At 39.3% G+C, this 21390-nt stretch overlaps 1 protein-coding gene and 1 long non-coding RNA gene across 3 annotated transcripts in view; both read left to right on the top strand.

The window, feature by feature from the left end:
* The window catches only part of MICU3 (mitochondrial calcium uptake family member 3), a 96730-nt gene that overhangs the window by 66147 nt on the left and 9193 nt on the right, over positions 1 to 21390 (top strand). For both annotated transcript variants that reach the window (XM_074304824.1, XM_074304823.1), the window contains 3 exons: positions 1796 to 1885; positions 15149 to 15249; positions 18174 to 18345. In XM_074304824.1, the coding sequence (XP_074160925.1) occupies positions 1796 to 1885; positions 15149 to 15249; positions 18174 to 18345 (363 nt within the window). The remainder of the gene's footprint in view (positions 1 to 1795; positions 1886 to 15148; positions 15250 to 18173; positions 18346 to 21390) is intronic.
* LOC141563556 (uncharacterized) lies at positions 1894 to 11948 on the top strand. The gene is made up of 2 exons (XR_012488454.1): positions 1894 to 9290; positions 9323 to 11948. It is a non-coding gene; the product is annotated as an uncharacterized LOC141563556 (long non-coding RNA).

A 21390-nucleotide genomic window follows, 5' to 3' on the forward strand; every position in this document is an offset into this window, starting at 1 on the left:
CTACGAAATTCTCCATCGGGGTAGAGGTGCCCAGCTTGTGTTTGAAGACTTCAGGTATGGGGAAACTTGCTCCCTACCAAGACAGCCAATCCAACTTGTATCCCTGTAAACTACTGATTTGGAGCTGGAGAGAATAAAGACATTGTCTCTCATAAATAGCAGGTTGTCAGCTCTTTTAAAATTTTGGCCCTTAAGCCTTTAGGCTTCCTACCTCTTTCAGACAGTCTTCACATCACATGATTTAAAATCCTCATACCAGACTAACTGGTGCATTAAGGACATGGGATGCCCAAAACTGAGCACAGGGCCCTGATGGCCCTGACCAGGGCAGAGCAGGACCCTGATTCCAGCCTGATTCTGGATACCACATCCCTATTAACACAACCTACAAGCTTTGGGGGAAGAGACAGTACCTCTCCTCCTTTTGCAATTCCTTCTGTTATCACAGGAGCTTCTTCCATCCTGTGCCAGCATTTCTGTGCCTGTCCTTACCTGGAGATGATCCTCCCTGAACTAAGCTGGGCTGGTTCCCCAGGCAACTCCAATTGTCCCTCAACCTGCACTCGAATGGAGCCTCTCCCACTTGGACTTCAATGCCTGACTTCAGGTCTCTGGCCCAGTCTTCACAGCCTAGAAGTGGCCTCTGAACTGAGATATACCATCAGAGCAGGGCTTTCAGTTTTGGGGGGGAGGAGGAAAGGGGGGACTTTTCAGAGTCAGCAAACAAATAACAACAACAGATGCCCCAGAGATCTGGTGAAATCATCTCAGTTAAATTCCAACATAAAGGACGTGTCATTGTTGTCATTGTCTCTGTGTGTATATGTATGTATACATATATACTTATGTATATTACATACATGTACCTGTTTGTGTATACTGTGACGTGTCCCACCAACCAGCACCTTGCGTATGTGTCTACGGTCAGAGAGCGCTGCTTGGAGGGGGTCCCGAGGGGCTCTGTGACCTACCCAGCCAGGGTTCCTCAGCCTGAGTCAGAGGCTGGGCTGGGACGAGGCCACCTTCAGACTGACTGAGGCCAGCTATCTATCAGGAGGGCTTCTCAGCACAAGCGACCCTCTGTCTGCAGCAAGGGAGAAAGCTAGGGGGATTGGGGCAAGAGTGCAATCTTCCATCCCCTTGAACATGCAGTATTTCTTCCTGTTGAGGCTGTGACTTATAAAATGGGGTTTTCTAAAGATCAACTGGGATCCAGGGATCCCTTTGAAAATCACCCTGATGGAGGACAGCTAGGTGGCACAGTGGATAGAGCACCAACCTTGAATTCAGGAGGACCTGAGTTCAAATGTGGTCTCAGATACTTAACACTTCCTAGCTGTGTAACCCTAGGCAAATCACTTAACCCCAGCCTCAGGAAAATAAATAAATAAATAAATGAAATTTAAAAAAAAAAAAAAAAAGAAAGAAAATCACCCTGATGGAGTAGCATTTGTCTGTGATCTCAGAGTCCTACTCTCCAGGCATTCTCTATGTCACAAATGACTAGCAATGACATTTCTTGTCATACTCATATTAAAAGAAAGAGGGGCTGATTCTTTTTGACAAAGCTACTTTGTGCCCAGCCAGGAAATCAAAAAGAAACCATTCACCTACTGAGAGTTCTTCAGGTTAATCAGCATGGTGATAGAAGAACATTTTGTGCAGCCCCCAACTAAAGGTTGAGTTAGAATGGTGTTCTTCTCTTTGAAAGTTGGTTAGAACTTTCAAGAGTGGAAGTTTTCATTCTCAGGAAATCCACTTTAGATTTCAATTATGCCTCTTGAAACTTCTACAGGTGGTTAAAACAGGAGAACTCATCTCCAGAAGCTACTGGGATACACTGAGACGGAACACAAGCCAGGCGCTCTTTTCGGACCTCACCGAGGTATCAAAAAACCTGGACCTACCAACCAGGCACTGTTTGTCATTTTATTAACTTAGTCTTCATTTAATTTTAGAATCAGTAAAAAATAATTGTATATATAAACCAGTGGTTCCAAAGTGTGATCCGGGGTCCCTGAGACACTTTCACAGGAATTTGTGAAGTCAAAACTGTTCATAGTAACACTGAGACTTTTCATTTAATTTGGAAATTTCAGTAGATAGAACACACAAACAAAAGCTTTGGAGTCTTCAGTCATTTTTAAGTGGTGTATGGGAGTCCTGATACTAAAAGATTTGAGAACTACTTGTTAGCCATTTCTATTTCACTTAGGAATTAAGATGATAAAGTGATGTCCTATGCATACAGTGCTTCCTGAACGGACAAAGAATCAATTACTTCATTGTTTCATGACATTTTTTAGCGTAAGCAATAGGAAATATCACCTCTGCCAATGACCTTCAGATCCTTTTTTTTTTTAAACTTTGATCTGTCTTTTTAAAATTTGCATTTGACTCCATTATACAAATTGCTGACATTCTTTTATTTAGTTTGTCAGAAAAGAGATGACTGTGAATCAAAGATAAACAACTTCCTTAACTGAAGTCTATACAAATTCTTCCTTTAAAGAATAAGGTCATTTCTGTAGGAGAGAGGTTTAGCCTTATTTATGAAAGACTTAGCTCCCCAAACCAAGAGCATTTTTCTGGTTCTAAATACTTAGGCATTAGACAGTGATACTCTCCAGCTGGTTACAAACACAAAAGAAACCTCTGCCCCCAAGGAACACTTTCTTGGTGGCTCTCTTAGGAAACATATGCTGGGCAGCTGTCCTTGTCTTTTGGCATAATAAAGGCAAATGGGTGACCCCCCCCTCAGAGGCACAATGGACATCTCCTTTTGTCTCTAAGGATGCCCTCTCATTGGGTTTCTTATCCATATCACACAGCTTGGATTAGTTATCACTGCCTCCAAGAAGCACAGCTCCCTCCTTTTATTTCTCCCTCCCTCCTTGCCTCCATGTTTGTCCTTCCCTATGCTGGGTGGGCAGTGAAAGCTTCAGGACCTGATCCTCCCTGTTTTATACCATTAAAGTGATGCTGGCCAAATATGCCATCTGTCATCACCCCATCAACATGGAGCTATGACCTTAGCCTCAGCTATTACAGGTGGACAATGGGTGGGGAGGAGGTACCCTTCAACTTGAAGACAGATAAAAGGCTCTTTCATTTGTGGTTGAAGTTATAATTGTAGCAACGTTATACCATGTTTTTGGTATGGAACAACAGCAGACATTAGCACAACCGTTTCTAGTTGCTTTCTGTTACTGAGTTTTCATTGTGTCTTCAAATCACAATCCCAATGGGCAAGTAATGCAGCAATTATGATGCCCATTTTATAGATAAGGGAAGTGATGCTCAGAAAGATGCTGTGATACAAAGGAGGTCAACATTGGGAGATGGAATCCTAGCTTAGCCATCTGTTGTTTGGATGAGAACTAGGGCAAGCCATTTAATTTTACCATTTGGGAGGAATGGAAAAGAGGACTTTGGAATGCCTGCTAGCTGGGACTCTGGGGATTCTGCAATGCAGCCAGTGTAAAGGGAATTAAAAGATATTCAAGAAAAAAATTGAGTCCAACCATTCTGGAGAATGATTTGGAACAAGGTCCAAGAGGCAATAAAACCATGCATACTCTTTGACCCAACAATACTATTGCAAGGTCTGTATTTTGAAAAGATCAAAGAAAAAGGGAAAGGACTTATGGGCACAAAATAGTAATAGCAGCTCTTTTGGTTGTGTCAAGGAATTGGAATTTGAGGAGATGCCCATTAACTGAGGAATGGCTGAACAAGTTGTGGTGTATGAGTACTGTAAGAAATGAGGAAGGGTATAGTTTCAGAAAAATCTAGAAAAACATTGCAGAACATAGTACAGCAATATTATAGAAATGGCCAACTGTGAAAGACTTAGTAATTCTGATCATTACAGTGACCCATTTCAACTCCAAAGGACTCATGACATAAAATACTTCCACCTCCAGAGAACTGAAAGATTCAAAATACAGATTGAAGGGTTTGTTTGGTTTGGGGTGGGAGAGGGTGGTTTTGCTTCCTTTGTTTTTCTTGCTTTTTTTTTTTAGGCATAGATAAGGTAGAAATATGTTCTGCATGACTTCATATGTATAATGAGTATATTTCTTCCCTTCTCAAGGAGGAGGGGAAGGACAGTAGGAGGAAGATAATTTGGAATTTGAAATAAAAACTGAGTTTTTTTTTTAAAGAAAATGTATAGGGGGCAGCTAGGTGGTGCAGTGGATAGAGCACTAGCCTTGAATTCAGGAGAACCTGAGTTCAAATCTGGTCTCAGACACTTAACAGTTCCTAGCTGTGTGACCCTGGGCAAGTCACTTAATCCCAGCCTCAAAAAAAAAAGAAAATGAATAGCATTTTTTTTGATCGGAGAATAAAAGGCAATTCCCAATAATTTTATTCACTGTGGGAGACAGACTTGGTACATTTCAAGGATGTCTTGAGGTATCCTCCTCCCTTAAATAAAATGATTAAATTTCCCTAGCAAAGACTTATAGTGTGGGTTAACATTCTTCTCTTAAAAATGCAAGAAGCCACGGAAAAATTAACGTAGACTATTAATCTTCATATTAAAAGAGCAGCACAACATAATCAATTGTTCTCTGGGAATATTAGAGCTTCGACCAGGCCAGGCTAGTGGGGAGAGGGGTGAGATTGTTAGAAAGACCAGGATTCTGCAGTGGGGGAGAGTGCAGGAAAGGAAGTAGGAGGGTTCCTGAGGACAAACTTCACTCTTGGAAGAATGGTGCAAAAGTCTGGAGAAGATATGTTTTAGCTTAATGACTAAAGTGTGACTCCTGCAGAATAGATAGATACCTTCTCACTCTTAGACTCCCTGACTGGATGACTGCTCCATTCTCAAGGTGCCTCTGGGCATTGAGTTTTCCCTTCTTAGGAGCTCCCTTCATCAAAGAAATCCTAAAACTAATCTCTATCCCTATGCTCCCCAGCCAAGTGCCTCACCCTCCTACACAAATAGCAATCCTTTCTAATATTCACTATTGATCTCTTCTCCCAGTTTTTCAGAAATCACTTGGGAGGCCAAAAAAAATGGGTTTTAATATAGAAAAGTCTAACATCAGAGTGTAAAGTGATCTTGGCAGTCCCTTCTTGTCCATTCTGTAGGACAGATGTACCCTGGTAGGCCAGCCATTTACCATGAGCCTAGCATCAAATTTCAATGGCCAACTGGTCAACTGAGGAAGTCAAACCAGTGAACCAAAGTTCATGGATTTTATGGAGAGTTGAAGCTTCTGGCAGCTGGAAAGAAAAAGTTTGCATTCCAAAGTCAAATCATATTGAGTTTTAGAGGCTCAGAGTCCCTGAAAGGCCATTTAGTTTACTGGGTAAAACCATGTACCCATGAGATTACTACCAAGCTAGTGTATACCGAAGAATTATTCACATAACACAATTTTCAGGATCTCCATTTGTTCAAAGCAAAGTCTTGAAAACCTGCTCATATTCACATTTTTATTCATTACAAATCACAAGCTATTAAGAGTTTCCAGATAATTATTTTTCTTTTTTAATTGTAGCTTTTGATTTTCAAAATATATACATGGATAATTTTTGACATTCATCCCTACAAAACCCTGTGTTTTAATTTTTTCCCTCCCTTTCCCCCCTCCCCAGTTGGCAAGTGATCCAATATATGTTAAACATGTGCAATTCCTATATACATATCTCCACAAAGATCATGCTGCACAAGAAAAATCAAATTCAAAAGGAAAAAAATGAGAAAGAAAACAAAATTCAAACACCACCAAAAAGAGTGAAAATATGTTGTGGTCCACATTCAGCTCTCACTGGGTGCAGATGGCTTTCTTCATCACAAGACCGTTGGAACTGGTCTGAATCTAGGTAATTGTTTTTCAGTATTATTGACAAATTTGAGTAGTAATCTGTTTAAGGCTCTTAGCCCAGAACTAAGGATTTGGAGAGCCCCAGCAGATACCTGTTTTAATAAGTTCTTTTTTTCCTCTAGATTTAGCTAAACCACAGGTTAAAAAAGTACGTCCTCTTTAAATAGAGCTATATATCGTAATTTCCCAAAGTCCTATATATAACTTGTAAAAGAAAGGGTCTTTGCCAACTGCTCACCAATATTATTTTTCCATAGACTTTGCAGGTTTCCAATCTACAGAGCCATACTGAAATTCTAAATGCATCAAAGATTTTCAAAGGTCCAATTCTCATTGTAAGAGTTTGGGGGATTTCTTCATTGGATGTTCTTTAGATAAATTTTAGCAATAAAGCTAGTTTATCTGAATGGATAAAAACCTTTAAAGTCACCGTTTCTGTTAAGAGACTTCTTGGTTATTTTCATTTATGTGCTAAAATTTGATTCAAAAAAAAATTTTTTTAAAAACATACAGACACCTTTGTAGGATGAGACCTGCCTGTATTTTTTTACAATTATTTTAAGGAAATCAGATCAAAGCAAACTGAGATAATCCCCTTCTGTGAAAATCTGGGGTTCTTTGTGGCTTTGGTGTCTTTTTTGTTATGAAAACACCTGAATTCATTTTCTTCTAACAACAAGCAGTGAAATCAAAGGGCTCAGGCTTTTGGTTTTGTCTCACTCTTTATGAGATTCAAGTTATATAATGCCATGAAGGCACAGAGACCATGGGTATAATTTTCAGTGACTCGGAACTGTGCTCTATTTCATGGAATAAAAAAAATGTTTTCACCATTTCCATTTGCTCATTTTTTTCCTGATGTCAAACTGGAGCTCATGGTCCTGCAGATCTGGATTAGCTGGATAAATGCAACCTAAATCTAATAAGATTTTGATGATGAAAGCCTGTAAGGAAAGATCTGATCTGCTCAGGAGCCATGAGAAAAACTGGTTCAATGAGGTCATTGTTGAAAAGTTGTCTTAAAATAAAGCCATCTACATTTCAGTGTATTATATCCTGAAATGGAGGAGTCTATCACACTGGAGGAAAACATTATTGAACTATCACTGTTTCTGGGTTCACGGAGTTTCAGTGCTCTCGTAATCTCTGATTTTAAGGAAACAACAGTTTTTCAGACCTAGGTGGATTTTTATTGAGCCTACCATTAAAAGAGTATAAATGAGAGTATAAGAAACCAATATTCTTGTTATTAAGCCAAAGTACGATCTTGTCCTTGTTCAGTAGTCTTTTGCTAATGTAATAAAATTCTTGGGCCCTCAGAAAAGTAATTGAATGAAGTTTGCCTTCAGAATCCACATGCTCCCTTTCCTGTTCCAAAGTACCAACTACCCCCATAGAAGTGCCACAGGTTTACATAATGGCTTTTTTTATTTGTTTGTTTTGATAATAGAGGCATGAGACCAAGCTTCTTTTCTATCTTAAGGAAGAGCTGTCCTATTTTGTTGACTCCAAAAACCTTTTTTAAGTCTGGTGTCTTTCACATTCTTGCCCAGCTGGCTTTTTTTTTAAGTTCATTTACCATTTGAGCAGAAAAAAGAAGAAATTGAGTTCCTGAAACCTGGTCCAACATAAAGAATCCCAATGGTGAAGAATCCCATAGGTTACAGAATTTTAAAACCAGCTTCCAAGAGGACACATTGTCTACTAGACCCTCAAAAGACATTCACCAAGAATATGCCTAATTTTTTTGTACCACCTGTCTAGCTTGTGCATCAAGAGAAATAATCAAAGTTTCAAAATCCTCTTTTTGTTTGTTTGACATTTTTATCCCACAAAGTGTTATAAGAGTGCTTGAAAACAAACCTTGAGAAGCTAAAATTGAGGTCCTAAGGAGTCAGTGATCCATGTACATGGTTAGATAGCCAAGGCTGTCTGTCAATGGAAGCTGGGGTTCATGGGGGTTTCTTATCTGGAAGTGTTTCTTGGAAAAGTCTGCAATGTTCATCTAGTAATTTTTATTGAATGAGTTCCCTTTTAATGACTATCCTTCCCTACCCCTCTGCCTGGTCAAAGTTCTAATCTCCTAAAAAATAACTCTCAGTGACATTGTGGTATTATGTGGTGCAGTAGATAGAGTTCCAGGCTTGAAGTAAGAAAAACTGAGTTCAAATTTGGCCTTAGACACTTAACAGTTATGTAATCCTAGGCAAATCAATTCACCCTATTTGCTTTAGTTTTCTCATCTGTAAAATGATCTGGAAAAGGAACTGACAATCCATTCCAGTATCTTTGCCAGTCACAGAAAGTCAAACACAAATGAAATGACTAAGCAACCACAAAAATTAATATATTTATTAATTTTTAATTAATGGGAGGTTAACTATCCCATAGCTCGTTATATTTTGGGGTATATATTGTTAAATCGGAGTATGAATTTTTCCTTATGAAATCTCATCAGATATTTTTAAGAGAGCCCTAACATACAGCCTGGTCCATCCCTAGCAGGCATGCTGAGTGGATAATATCAGAATTGTAAAAATTTTCCTGTCAAGAGAAAAAGCTCTTTACTTTCATTGCTTAATTTCTCTTAAATCTCTTCAGAATAATAGATTACACCACAACTGCAATATAGTTATTCCCCCTCATCTAATATATTCCCATTAAGTTCTCCCATTTGGCACTGATTTTTTTTTAATTGTGCTTTAGGGAGATTTACATTTATCTATTCAGATCTATTATATGTTATCTGAATATTATTACAAGTTATCTTGTAGCCCATACATTTTTTTGGCCTTAGCAGAACATGAAACAGACAAAAGATAAAGTGGCCTTCAAACCTGCTTAAGGCTCTTTTCACTCTACAGCATTACTGGGAACAGGGGCAAAGTAAGATGAGCTAATGACTAAATCCTCTGCAAACATTCCCTTGACTAATAGCATTCATGAGATACTATCTTAGTCCAGGAACCAAGAAGTTGGAAAACTAAATAAACCACATCCCTATTGAAAGTCTCATTACAAATGAATCCATAAGATCTAGAGATGATGCAGCTAGATGGAAGTCTGGGATTAAAGGCTCTCACAGAGATAAAGAAAGTAATCAGCTATATTGGTTTCATGGAGAACCAAGAGACAGCAAGAAATATTTCTATTTTAAAAAATAGTATTTTTTCCAATTACATGTAAAGACAATTTTTAACATTTATTTAAAATATTTTGAGTTCCAAAATTTTCTCTTTCCTTCTGTTCCCCCTTCCTAAAATGGCAAGCAATTTGGTATAGGTTATATGTATGCCATCATGAAAAAAAGATTTTCATATTAATCATATTATGAAAGAAGAAACAGACCAAAAGAAACATACACACATACAAAGTGAAAATAGTATGTTTTGATTGCGCTCAGATTCCATTTGTTCCCGTATGGATGTGGATAGCTGTTAGGATTACCAGGTGAGAACTCAGATTGTCTGGACAGTGGCAAGGTGAGAACTCAGGTTGACTTGACAGTTCTCTGGCTCAGATGTTTGGTTTGGGCCGTTAAAGGGAGTTTATACGAGGAGCAAGTTCATTGGTGGAAGTATTTCCCCACACCCCGTTGAGTTCTCACATGCCTATTCTCTGGGAGGATAAAAGAAGGGCACCATTGGGTCTGAGAGAATCTACTCTGGGATAAGGAGACCAGTCTGATTGGGGAAGGACAAGAGCTGGAGGAGATTCAGAGCTCCCAAGAAACCTACGCACAGAGGAAAAGATTTTACAGATCTCCTCCCAGAGAAGGGTTATAATTGAGCAGACGGACCCTTTGAGCAGTGCTCATTATAATTGAGCAGTCAGGAACTTTACAGACAGCATTTTCCATTATAAGTCCTTTGGATTTAAATTGTCTTAGATTACTGCACTGCAGAGATGAACAAAGTCATTCACTTCATCATCACACAGTGTTGGTGTAACTGTGTACAGTGTTCTGTGCTTCTGCTAACTTTACTTTGCATCAGTTCATGTAAGTCTCTCCAAGTTTTTATGAAATATTTCAAGAACAATTTGATCTGGCCTTGTGGTACTCACAATGAGCATCAGTACACCATGAAGTTCATTTCATGTTGTACACCCAAATCATTTTCAAACTTCTCCAAATGACAAAAGATGCTCCAATCTGAGTCTTTATTTAATAGTGTCCACTATGTCCTAGATACTTGTTGACTTCCATGCAAGAGCGGTCACAGGAGAAGTCTTTGACAATGTGGATTATATTTCCCACTGTGGTCAGTGGTATAGATTATTTTTATTTCATCAGACTTCTTTGTCACATGGACAACCCTTTCTACCGTAGGTGGGAGTCACTGGGAATTAGTGTCAGTGTGATGGAAAGGCAGACATGAGTAAATGAAGGAGTTAGGGTTTTCTTTTAAAGAAAATATGGCTAAGAATCAAGAAACAAAACCTGTGACTTCCAGGTTATCTAGGTACATTGTGTCTGTGGACTGGGACTGCTTTCTCAGAGAAGAGAATTGGACAAATAAATGAAGCGCATATTTTGTGCCAAGTACTATGTTAGAGACTATCTCTGCTCTTGAAACTGGAAGATATTAGGTGTGATGCACACTAAACAAGATCTCGATGCAAAATAGCAAATTCATCTGTGATATCAATGATATTTAATGGGAAAAGATCCATGACTGAGAAAGGATCTACATTATCCAAGGAGAATATAGGAGCTAAAAGGAATTGTGTGGTGATTTTGAGGGGTGACAGAGAAGGGAGGAAGGTAGAATGATATATTAAGAAGATATGCCCATGTAAGGAATTTCAGAAATCTGAGGAAAGATTCTTGGGACAAGCAGTTAGTTTAAGGTCAATAGAGCCCCAAATAAAAGTAATATCATCATCAAAGTATACCAGAGGCCAACTGGACAGAAAGAGAAATGAATGGCAACTGGAAACAAATGAAAACCTGGCATATAATAGTCGGTCAATAAGAATTTATTAAATGACTACTATGTTCAGGCACAGTGCTAGTTTCTATCCTCAGAGAGCTCACAATCTGATGGGAGAAACAGACAAATATGTACAAAATGAGCTCTCTCCATGATAAATGGAAAATAATGAATAGAGAGAAGATACTAGACTTTAGAAAGATTGGGAAAGCTTTTTTGTAGAAAGTAGGATTTTGTCTGGGACATAGAGGAAGCAAAGGAGGCCAGAAGTTTGGAACAGAGGGAGGAGAACATTCCAGGCCAGGGGGACAGGCAGAGAAAATGTCCAGAACTGAGATATGGAGTGTGTTGTTCATAGAACAGCAGGAACGTCAGTGTCACTGCACAGAAGAGTACATGTCAGGGAGTAAGGTACAAGAACTCCAAACGGAGTTTATGTATAGGAAGGTTACATGGGCAGCTCTGCATTTTAAGAAAATTACTTTGGTAGCTGAATAGAGGAGGTACTTGAGGGAAGAAGACAGCCCCTTCCCAGCCATTGTGATAGTCCACGTGTGGGATGATAAGGGCTAGAAGATGATAAAATGATGGTAAACAAATTAAATTATTCGAGATCTGCTCTAGCTTTTTTCTACAAAAAGAAATTCAGGAGCAGCTAGATGGTTCAATGGGTTGGGCACCAGTCCTGAAGTCAGGAGGACCTGAGTTCAAATATGCTCTCAGACATTTAACACTTCCTAGCTGTGTGACCCTGGGCAAGTTACTTAACCCCAATTGTCTCAGAAAAAAATAAAAAGAAAGAAAAGCAGCTAGCCTTTCACTAATGATATTTTCCTCATCTCAAAAGGCAGAAAAAACAATACAGGAAATTTCTATTCTTAGATATATTTTTAATCCACATAAAGGACTTAGTTGCAACAATGGAAATGACAAGAACCTTGAGAATTAGTGACCACTCCATCTTAGATTTTGTGATAAACAGAAGAAATTCAGGAATAGTCTGCCATATGCCCTCCATGTACAGAGTACATTTCTTAAAGGGTTCAAAAGAAAGAATCCCCTGGACTAAAGTTCTATAGTAGAAATTGTCCAAAGCTTTGAAGACTGAAATTCTAAACAGTTCTGTGGAGGAAAAAGAAAAAAAAAGAGAAAAAAGAAGGAAGGAAGGAAGGAAGGAAGGAAGGAAGGAAGGAAGAAAGAAAGAAAGAAAGAAAGAAAGAAAGAAAGAAAGAAAGAAAGAAAGAAAGAAAGAAAGAAAGAAAGAAAGAAAGAAAGAAAGAAAGAAAGAAAGAAAGAAAGAAAGAAAGAAAGAAAGAAAGAAAGAAAGAAAGAAAGAAAGAAAGAAAGAAAGAAAGAAAGAAAGAAAGAAAGAAGGAAAGAAAAAAGAGATTGATGTGTATATATACTGGGAACACATAAACCAATTTGGGGGGGGTTGTTTTTTTTTTATTTTTAACACATTGCTTTATAAATTGTATTGGCATAGAAAAATCAGAGCAAAAGGGGAAAACTGGAAGAGATTTAAAAAAAGAAGAAGTGAACATAGCATGTGTTGATTTATATTAGTTTTTTTTTCTGGATACAGATGACATTTTCTGTCCAAAGTCTATTGGGATCAATTTAGGCTTTTAAAATGACATTTACAAAATATTAGACAGATATAGAAAACTCAAGTGGAGTAGAGGTAGGCAGGGTAAGTATTCTACAATGAATACAAAAGCATTGTGGGACTCTTTAAGAAGAATGATAAATGCTAAAATTCAGAATGAAACAAGGCTGATGATGAAAACTAAAGACAATTTGGGAGGGTAGTTTATTTTAGCAGGGAAAAAAAAAGAATAAAAGAAGTAATAGAACCACCGTTCAGGGTGGATGAGATGATGAATGCAGATAAGAGAAGATGAAACTGATAAATTCTTAGTATAACCAAGATAAGTATATAATAAGAAAATACCTATTTGCCTGATAAGTTACCTGGTCTCAAGGAACTGTGGCCAGGTACCTGAATCATATTGGAATGAAAGAACTGAATCTCTGTTGAGAAAAGACAACATAATGTTGGGCTGATTTTTATTTTAAAGAGAAAAGAATAGAGGGTATAAGTTACAGTCTAGTGAACTGGACTTGTCATTTTGTCAAGATTAAAGGAATGGGAAAAATACAACTTCTTGTTGTAAAGAGGAGATCGTTGAATGGAGGGAAAAATAAAATTAATCATCATGGCCATAACTGTGAATTGGATAAACTCATTGATAAATGGAAAAGTATATCTGTGAAACCAAAAGTGATATGTAACCTACAAGAAATCATGAACTTAGATAAGACAGCAATAAAAAATCATCATAGTAAAAAGAGCAAAATAGGGAAAGCATATTGTACTTAAAGGTTTTTGTTGTTATTCAGTCATTTCAGTCATGTCCAACTCTTCATGCTCCCATTTGGGCTTTTCTTGGCAAAAATACAGGAGTGTTTTGCCATTTTCTTCTTAAGCTCATTTTATAAGTGAGAAAACTGAGGTAAAAAAGGTAAAGTAAATTACTCAGTTAAATGTCTGAGACCACATTTGAATTCAGGAAAATGAGGCTTCCTCACTCCAAGCCTGGCACTCTACTTACTATGCCACCTTGCTGTCACTGCATATATCTTTGCACAAGCCTAATAAATGCTTTCTGGATTGTATTGTACAAGTATGACAAATGAAGAATGTATTTGAGCCAGAAATGAGTAGGAAAAGGCATTGAGGCTAGATCCATCAGAGTTATGTATTGAAAGTTAATGTATTATATAATTATGTAATGAATGTTAAGTGACCATAAACTGCGCACTGACCCTGGAACCCATTTTGGATACTAGTAGTCTTCCAGAATAACTCTTAGACTTTGAGGCATAGGACGTCACAATCTGGGATCTTAGAATCATCAATGCAGACCTGGGAAGGACATCAGAGGCGATTGAGTCTAGGTCCCCCCCCAATACAGTTCAGGAAACTGAGGTCCAGGGAGGTAAAGTATCTTGCCATAGGCTATACAGAAATGGGATTTGAGCTCAGGTCTTCTGATTCAGAACTAAAGCTCTTTCTGTTTTACTACACTGACTACTAATAGGCAGGGAAAAGATACACATTTGAGAGAAGCAAGTCCAGCTGTTTTCCATGTCAGTATTTCCATGCTTTTTAATATATCCCAAGAGAGCATAGGAGGCAACATAATAATTTCTACCTATAAGCTTGCTAGTTCATAACTAAGTCAAGCCATAGGTGGGAATCTGCCAGATTTGTTTTCTTCTCATGTAGTAAAACTCATAATGACAAAGGACTATGTATACTCAGATATTTATATTTCTGAGATCTCATTTAACTGAATTCTTAGTCTCCGCTGAACTAGTGACTGATCAGTCTTCCAAAACTTTGTTTCTTCCATAGAGTAGACTCTATACAAACTTATTTTGAAATAAAGTAGAAATTACTTTTCTAAAAAGATACAAGACATTACCATCATTGAGTTTTTTGGTTGAACATCTCAAAACCATGCAAAAATTGTGTCAGAATGCCAAGGCAGAGTTCAGGTATGCCCTAGCATAACTTGCTCTCCTGATATGAGGGAACCCCTCTGGAGAGTCTTTTATTGCCTGAAGAGTTCTCAGTAACATCTCACTGATGGGAAGTTTGGCTCTTTATAAAGTTCCTGAACTGGGAAAATCAAAGTTTCTGCTTGAAGAGAAAACAGTCAACCAAATTGTGGAGAGAATTGTCAACTGCTCTAGTTAATGTATTGAACACAGATACAACTTAAATGTATATTTGGGAAATGATCATTTTAAAAATTAGTCATTAAAGATTATATCAAAGACCTTGATTAATTTTTTTAAGTAGACTTGTGGTTTCATTGGTTGCAGATTAGCACCTGCTTTGCAATTTGTAATGAATTTCCTAGTTCTGGGCGAGATTGAACTGCCCAGGGCCACCCTCTTTTCTCTCCAATCTCTTCCTCTCTTTTGTATTCTTTTTTATTACTATAAATCCCAGATAATATCCCTTTTTTCAATGATCATCACTTAAGATGCTTTAAAGTTATTGGGCATAAGATGCTTAGAATTCCATTGAACTAGTCATTTCTTTTCCTGTTATTTTAAAATCCTTTGGCTTTATTTTCTTTTCCATTTAGATAATCCAATCTTTATTTCATTTTTCTTCAGGGTTCAGATAGTCCTAATTAAAGTGCAACTTTGTGTTTTTTTTTCATTGGATTTTCCTATTTATCATTGGGTAGTGCAACTATTTTTACTGCTCATCAAAATTATCTTAGGAATACAGAAGAATCTCTGTTCTGTTGATTTTTTAAACTAGAACTAACATTTTTATTGTACTGTTTGAAGCGAGCAGATGACATCACAAACTTAGTATCAGATACTACACTACTTGTACATTTTTTTGGAAAGAAAGGCAAAGCTGAGCTCAACTTTGAAGATTTTTACAGGTAAGATTTAATTTTATTTGGATTGACAAATGTAAACCTTAAATGCTTAATAAGTTTTTATTTTCAGTCATATTTATATTTATATTGAATCATATACATTTTCATTGAATCAGAAAAATGTTAATGCCTAAAGGGTCCTTAGTGATTGATTATGTGGCACCATTTTCTTACTTTACAAGTAAGGAAAATGACTTTCCAGAGGTCAAGCAGTAAGCTTGTGGCAGAACCAACCCCAACTTTGAGTCCACAGTTCATTGCAGTATGTTGCCAACAGAACCCATCAGGAAAAGATAGAAAAAGAAAAGCCATTTAAAATAGCTTCAGAATATATAAAACACTTGAGAATCCACCTTTCTCAATACACAAAGGAAGCACTTAAATACAACTACTAAATACTGTTCATGGAAATAAAGACTAAAATAATTGGAGAAACATTAATTGCTCACAGATGGCCAGTCAGCAAACTTTTATTAAGCACCTATTATGTGCCAGGGACTGTGGATTCAAAGGAAGCACAAGACTGTCTGATCTCAAGGAGTTCACTAGTTTAGCAAGGGAAACAATCTGAAACCTCTATGTACAAACAGGATAAATTGAAGATAATTAACAAAAGGAAGGCACTAGCATGAAGAGTGACTGGGAAAGTCTTAGAGGAGCCACAAGCTAGGGCTTGAGGGAAGCTGGGCAACATAGATGAGGTGGCAGAGAATTTCAGGCATAGGGGTCAGCCAGAGAAAGTACCTAGAGTTTGGAGATGGAATGACTCGTGGTCAGTGGTTAGGAGGCCAGTATCACTAATGGCAGATCTCATAGGGTGACTGAAAATGGAGGAAAGGTACATGTTATAGAGGGCTTTGAAAACAAAACAGAGCATTCTGTTCTGGAGGCAACAGGAAGCCACTGGATCTCATAGAGTGGACAGGAGGTAACATCATAGGAAGTTTGGATGCTTTGGGAGGAAATAATGAGTTCATCTTTGGAAATGTTGAGTTTAAGATGTCTACTAGATGTTCAGTTTGAAATGTTCAATAGGCAGTTGGAGTTGTGAGTCTAAAGGTCTTCAGAGAGGCTAGGGCTGGAAAAATAGATCTGAATATGACTGGCATAAAGATGATTTAATCTGTGGGAGCTGATGAGATTGCGGAATAAAATAATTTTGAGGCAGAAGAGAAGGCCCAAGACAGAGCCCTGAGGATTTGGTTAGTGAGTATGAGCTAGATGAAGATCCAGCAAGGAGACTGAGGAGGAGCAATCAGAGAGGTAGGAGGAGAACCTGGAGGGGGAGGGATATCTGAAAACCTAGCAAGAAGAGAGGTGACAGTGTCAAAGGTTGCAGAGGGCTGAAGATTAAGACAGTTCTGTCCCCCTGTTTTCCTTTCTTTCTTTCTGACCACTCCTCAACATCCATTCCCACTGTCACCAATACACCCTCTTCCCCACCAATTTCCTTATTTCTGTTGACACCATCAATGTTCCAACCTTCCTGGGTTACTACCTCAGCAAGATCCTTGACTCCTCACTTTCCTCATGCCAACATGGATTTTCTGCTGCCAAATCCTAACCTTTCTGCCCCATAAGATACCTCTGTGCCCATGCTGCTCTCATCATTTCACAACTGGATAATATAACAGCTTGGTTTGAGGGAGAGGCAAAAAGTGGAATATTTGAGAAGGGGCACAGAGGTAAAATCACCAGGTTTGTAACCGGCCGCCTTCTCTCAAGGCTTTCCCCATTCCAGTCCATCCTCCAGATGGCTGCATAAGCATGGATCTGACCCCCTAAACTCCAGAGCTTCCCTATTGCTTTTAAGACACAATGATGACTCCTCTCTTTGACATTTAAAGCCCTTTACAGCATAGCCTCAATCTCTCTTTGTAACTCATTGTACATTGCTCTGCCTCCCATCTCAGGAGGCCAGGCAAACTGTCCAGTTACTCGTGCCCCTGTGCCTGAAATGCCCTCTCTCCTACCCTCTAGAATCCCCAGTGTAAACATCACTTTGTATATGAAGCCCTTCCTGATCCATGCCCCCCAATTATTGGTGCCCTCTCTCCCAGAGCCCCTCATGTGTACTTGTATTTATTCTTTTTATGTTTATTCATATATACCTAAATATCTATGTATTATTGTCTCTTATATGAGGTAAGCTCCTTGAGGACTGCCATGGTTTAGATTTTGCCTTTGTCTCTCCAAGCCTCCAATGTTTAAGGCCATCACAGGGACAGAATGGACCCTATGCTCTACTCTCCAAAGCTATTGGCCACTGACCACTATCCCAGGGCATTCCTGGAGCTACAGAATGAAAGCTAGTGAAATCTGGATCCTCTTAGGGAAGTTGTTCTCTGGTGCAAAGACACCAGAGTGCTGCAGGAAAGATGACTTTGGACCAGGCCCCAGTGGCTAAGGAAAGCGGCAGTCCCATGCTCTGACCATATATTGTCTTTAAATGTTTCAATGTCTCCATGATCTTATGAAGGTTGCAGCTCCTCTAATGGCTCAGCTTGTAACCCCTCCAGGACTTTCCATTTTAAGCAGTGCCTGTAACCTCAGTGCACTATTAGCTAAAATCATCTTTCTTTAGATTTCTTAAATTGAGAAGCTCCCTCTTCCCTTCCCCTACTATTCCCCACATTAACCTTAAGAGTGCATAGAGGTTTCATTGTCATATCCTATACCTTGTAGCTTTGGCCACAATAAGGTCTTCCAAAGGCCCATTAAAAAGTTGGATCTTTCATTACTAGTCCATTTTTCAGGGCTTCTGTGGCCTCACCAATGCAGGGCAATGAACAAGTTTCTTCTCTACTAGTGTGTCTTCATAGGATTCCAGATGCATTGCTTTATAACAGGGTAACAATGATTTGCCATTTGTAATTAGAGTTATTTAATCTATTTACTCATTTTTTCCCATTCTGTTTGTTTCCTAGATTTATGGACAACCTGCAAACAGAGGTTCTAGAAATTGAGTTTCTTTCCTATTCCAACGGCATGAACACTATCAGTGAAGAAGACTTTGCTCACATTCTGTTGAGATATACAAACATAGAAAACACAGCTGTGTTTTTAGATAATGTTCGCTACAATATAGTGGAAGAAAAGGTATTTTTATGATTGTTTGTTCTGTTATTAGAAATAACTCACACTACAGTCTGCCTTGGCAACCAGGCACTCCCATACCCACAGAGCACATACATACATACAGGTAAATGCACACACATCCATATAAACACATGCACACACATATATGCAGCATGCCTGCAGACGCCCATCGTCTGTACACACACTCAGGTATTACTCAGGTAATACTGTTTATTTAACCTTTGTCTTAAAATGCTTTGGGGGGGGGGAGTAATGTGAAATAGCCTAATGAAAATGGAAGGATGTTCTCATCCTTCATCCTAAATAGGTACATGGAGAAAACAGCCTCTTAAAGCACCAGGGATCCTCCCATTGCATCCAGCCTTTTTCGTCACACATCTCCACTGAGCCAGGGCTCTGACATATATGGTACTTCTCCCACACCAGCCTCTATTGGCTTCTTATCTCTTCAGGCCCACTTTGTTCATCTCTGTCATTAAAGGGTCATTCCAGTGATGTATTGATGATGAGGTATCTTTTCCTGGTTGAAAAGCATTTTTCAGAAGGGAGGGCCTGGCCGTGGGAAACCAGACTCTGACTGGTCTCTTTGTTGAGTAACAAACTAAACAGAATCAGAAGTTTCGGAGCAAAGAAACCCCAGGAGGACCTTGAAGGCTGAGTGCAGCCCAATAGGAGGGAATGATTAGGGCCACCTTCAAAGGGGAAATGTGTGGGATCTGCCCTTTCTGGTTGTGTTTAGAGAAGTCTTAGGGTCTTAGGGTCTTAGGCCTTCCTTCCTCCATCCAGTCCCAGCGGCTGCATAGGCAACTCATTGGAGCGCAGGGATAGTCTGGGACCTCGTCCAATCCATCCTCAGGGTCATCTGCTTTCTCCTAGTAGAAAACTAGGCAGTGTGTTTAGTGCAGAGGGTGTCTTGGGTTGAACTGCTCCAGATATGACGTAGGATTCACTTAAGCACTTTGAAATTGGGCTAACTTGTCCAAGCCCCTGCATCTGCTATTCTAGAGATTCAAATTAGCTTATCTTTGTTATTTAATGGCACCTGGACTCCAAAAAAGCTTAACTTGAGAAAGTTTACCTTCTGAGACCATATCACTTTCTCATAAAGAATCTTCTGGATAAATTTGGTATTAAAAAACAAATATTCTGTTAACCAAAGGGCTCAGTGTAATTGAGGTTTAAATCCCTGGCTTCTGATCATTCAAAATCCTATTAGTCACAGCAGTGACTTTGTGCTGTACGGTCCTCACTGCAGGCACAGTCAAAGTGTCTCAGAAGCCTGCTGGGGATGCGTTTGGAGATGGTGTTTTAAGAGAGGATTTCTTCCTTTGTTTTCTTCCGAGCTTTGCCTCATGTTTTTGATCATCCTTTCCAATATGCAGGAGTGTGCTGAACACAAAGTATTTAATAACCAGTTCTCTGAAAGAAACGAGAATATAAAAGGTGGGGGGCAGTTTGATGGTTCAGTAGACAGAGCACCAGGCCTAAAGTCAGGAGGACCTGACTTCCTCAGACTCATACTGGCTGTGTGACCCAGGGCAAGTCACTTAATCCCAATTGCCTAACAAAAACAAAACAAAAACAACAAAAAAGTAAATAAATAATTAAAGTCAATTTCTTTAAAAAAGAAAAGAATATGTACAGGGTACATGTTTAAATTTAATTGACATCATTGGCCTTTTCTCAGCCATTTTCTTAGTCTACACAATCAAGAAGACAATAAATTAAGGCCTGATTGGTGGCATATGCTTCCACTGAACACTGACCCATCAGGTCTCCCGTAGGCTGTTTCAGTGGCTCTGACCCATGCAGCAGGAAGCTCCTCCCCTCTGAGATTCTGGCAGTGATGGGTGTGGTGCAAATGGAACATGTGGGTTCCAATTGGGCCAGCACCTATTGCTCAGAGCAGGTTACCTTCCAGAGCAGCTTTCAGTCAGCTCCTCTTAGTGCACCAGTCCTTCCAGCTAAGGCTGCATCCTTAGCTGAGTTACCCTCAAGAGTCTGGGGACAGATATAGGAATGACGCCTTACCAGAGGGCAAGAGCTGACCTCCCTCCTTCCCACAATCCCTTAAGGGAAGAGCAATGTCTGAAGAAGAGAATTCCAGTATTATTGACTCACTGTGAAGGGTCTTGGGGCCTCTGTGACTGGCCCTCACAGCAGGGGAGAGGTTTGGAAACCACTCCCCTGGAGGTACACCTCAGCCGCTAGTGTACAATGCATAAGACTGTCCTTAAGCCTTCTGGGTCACCAGAGCACCCACACACTTTCCCCATGGAGAGCTTGCCTGGCTCTCACTTCTCCTTTGCCATTTGGGACTTGTTTGGAGACAGCAGCAGCCCCCAAATCTGGTTTAAGTCTGGCTTAGCACCTGCCTCCAGATAGCCTGAGGCTGTGCTGATGGGAGACCCATGTCCTCATCCCACTTTTGGCTACAACTTGGGCTTTCCTGTACTCCAAAGCAATTCATCTTTCTGACAGTGACAACACGATTTGAACTCACTTCTACCCAATGCCTTCTTCCAAATCCTTCCATATTTCAGCATTCCATGCAAAACAAACCAAAAGAAGGATAGGAAGGTAGCAGGGAGGCAGCCGGCAGAAAATGAGGTCAGCCATTGCAAGCAGCCCTTGGTGCAATGTTTCCAAGCTGATGAGCCTGGAGGGTCACATACCTTTTTTCTTTCCCCATGGAAACTTGCCCCATGTGTTAGGCTGTTACAGGTTCTGTGAAGGGAGATGCAGTGTCAGGGATCACACTTTTGAATTCATGTCACTTGGCTTATTATTCTCAGTTTCTCCCAGTTTGAGAGGGCTGATTTCCACAGGGATAAGGTGTTCAGAAGAGGGGAAGTTTGAGTTGAAGGAACATGGTAGGTGTGTTGAGTCTGAGATGCCTGTGGGACATCTCTTGGGCATTTTAGATGTTGATGAATTAGACAAATGCCAAAGGTTTTGGAGGTGCAGGGGAGGATTTTAATCTTGCATTAACTGTGACACAAAACTGTTTCTACTGGTGAGAATTTTCAAATGAATTTTAAGAAA

The sequence above is a fragment of the Sminthopsis crassicaudata genome, chromosome 3 (assembly GCF_048593235.1).
Source record: "Sminthopsis crassicaudata isolate SCR6 chromosome 3, ASM4859323v1, whole genome shotgun sequence".
Lineage (NCBI taxonomy): Eukaryota > Metazoa > Chordata > Mammalia > Dasyuromorphia > Dasyuridae > Sminthopsis > Sminthopsis crassicaudata.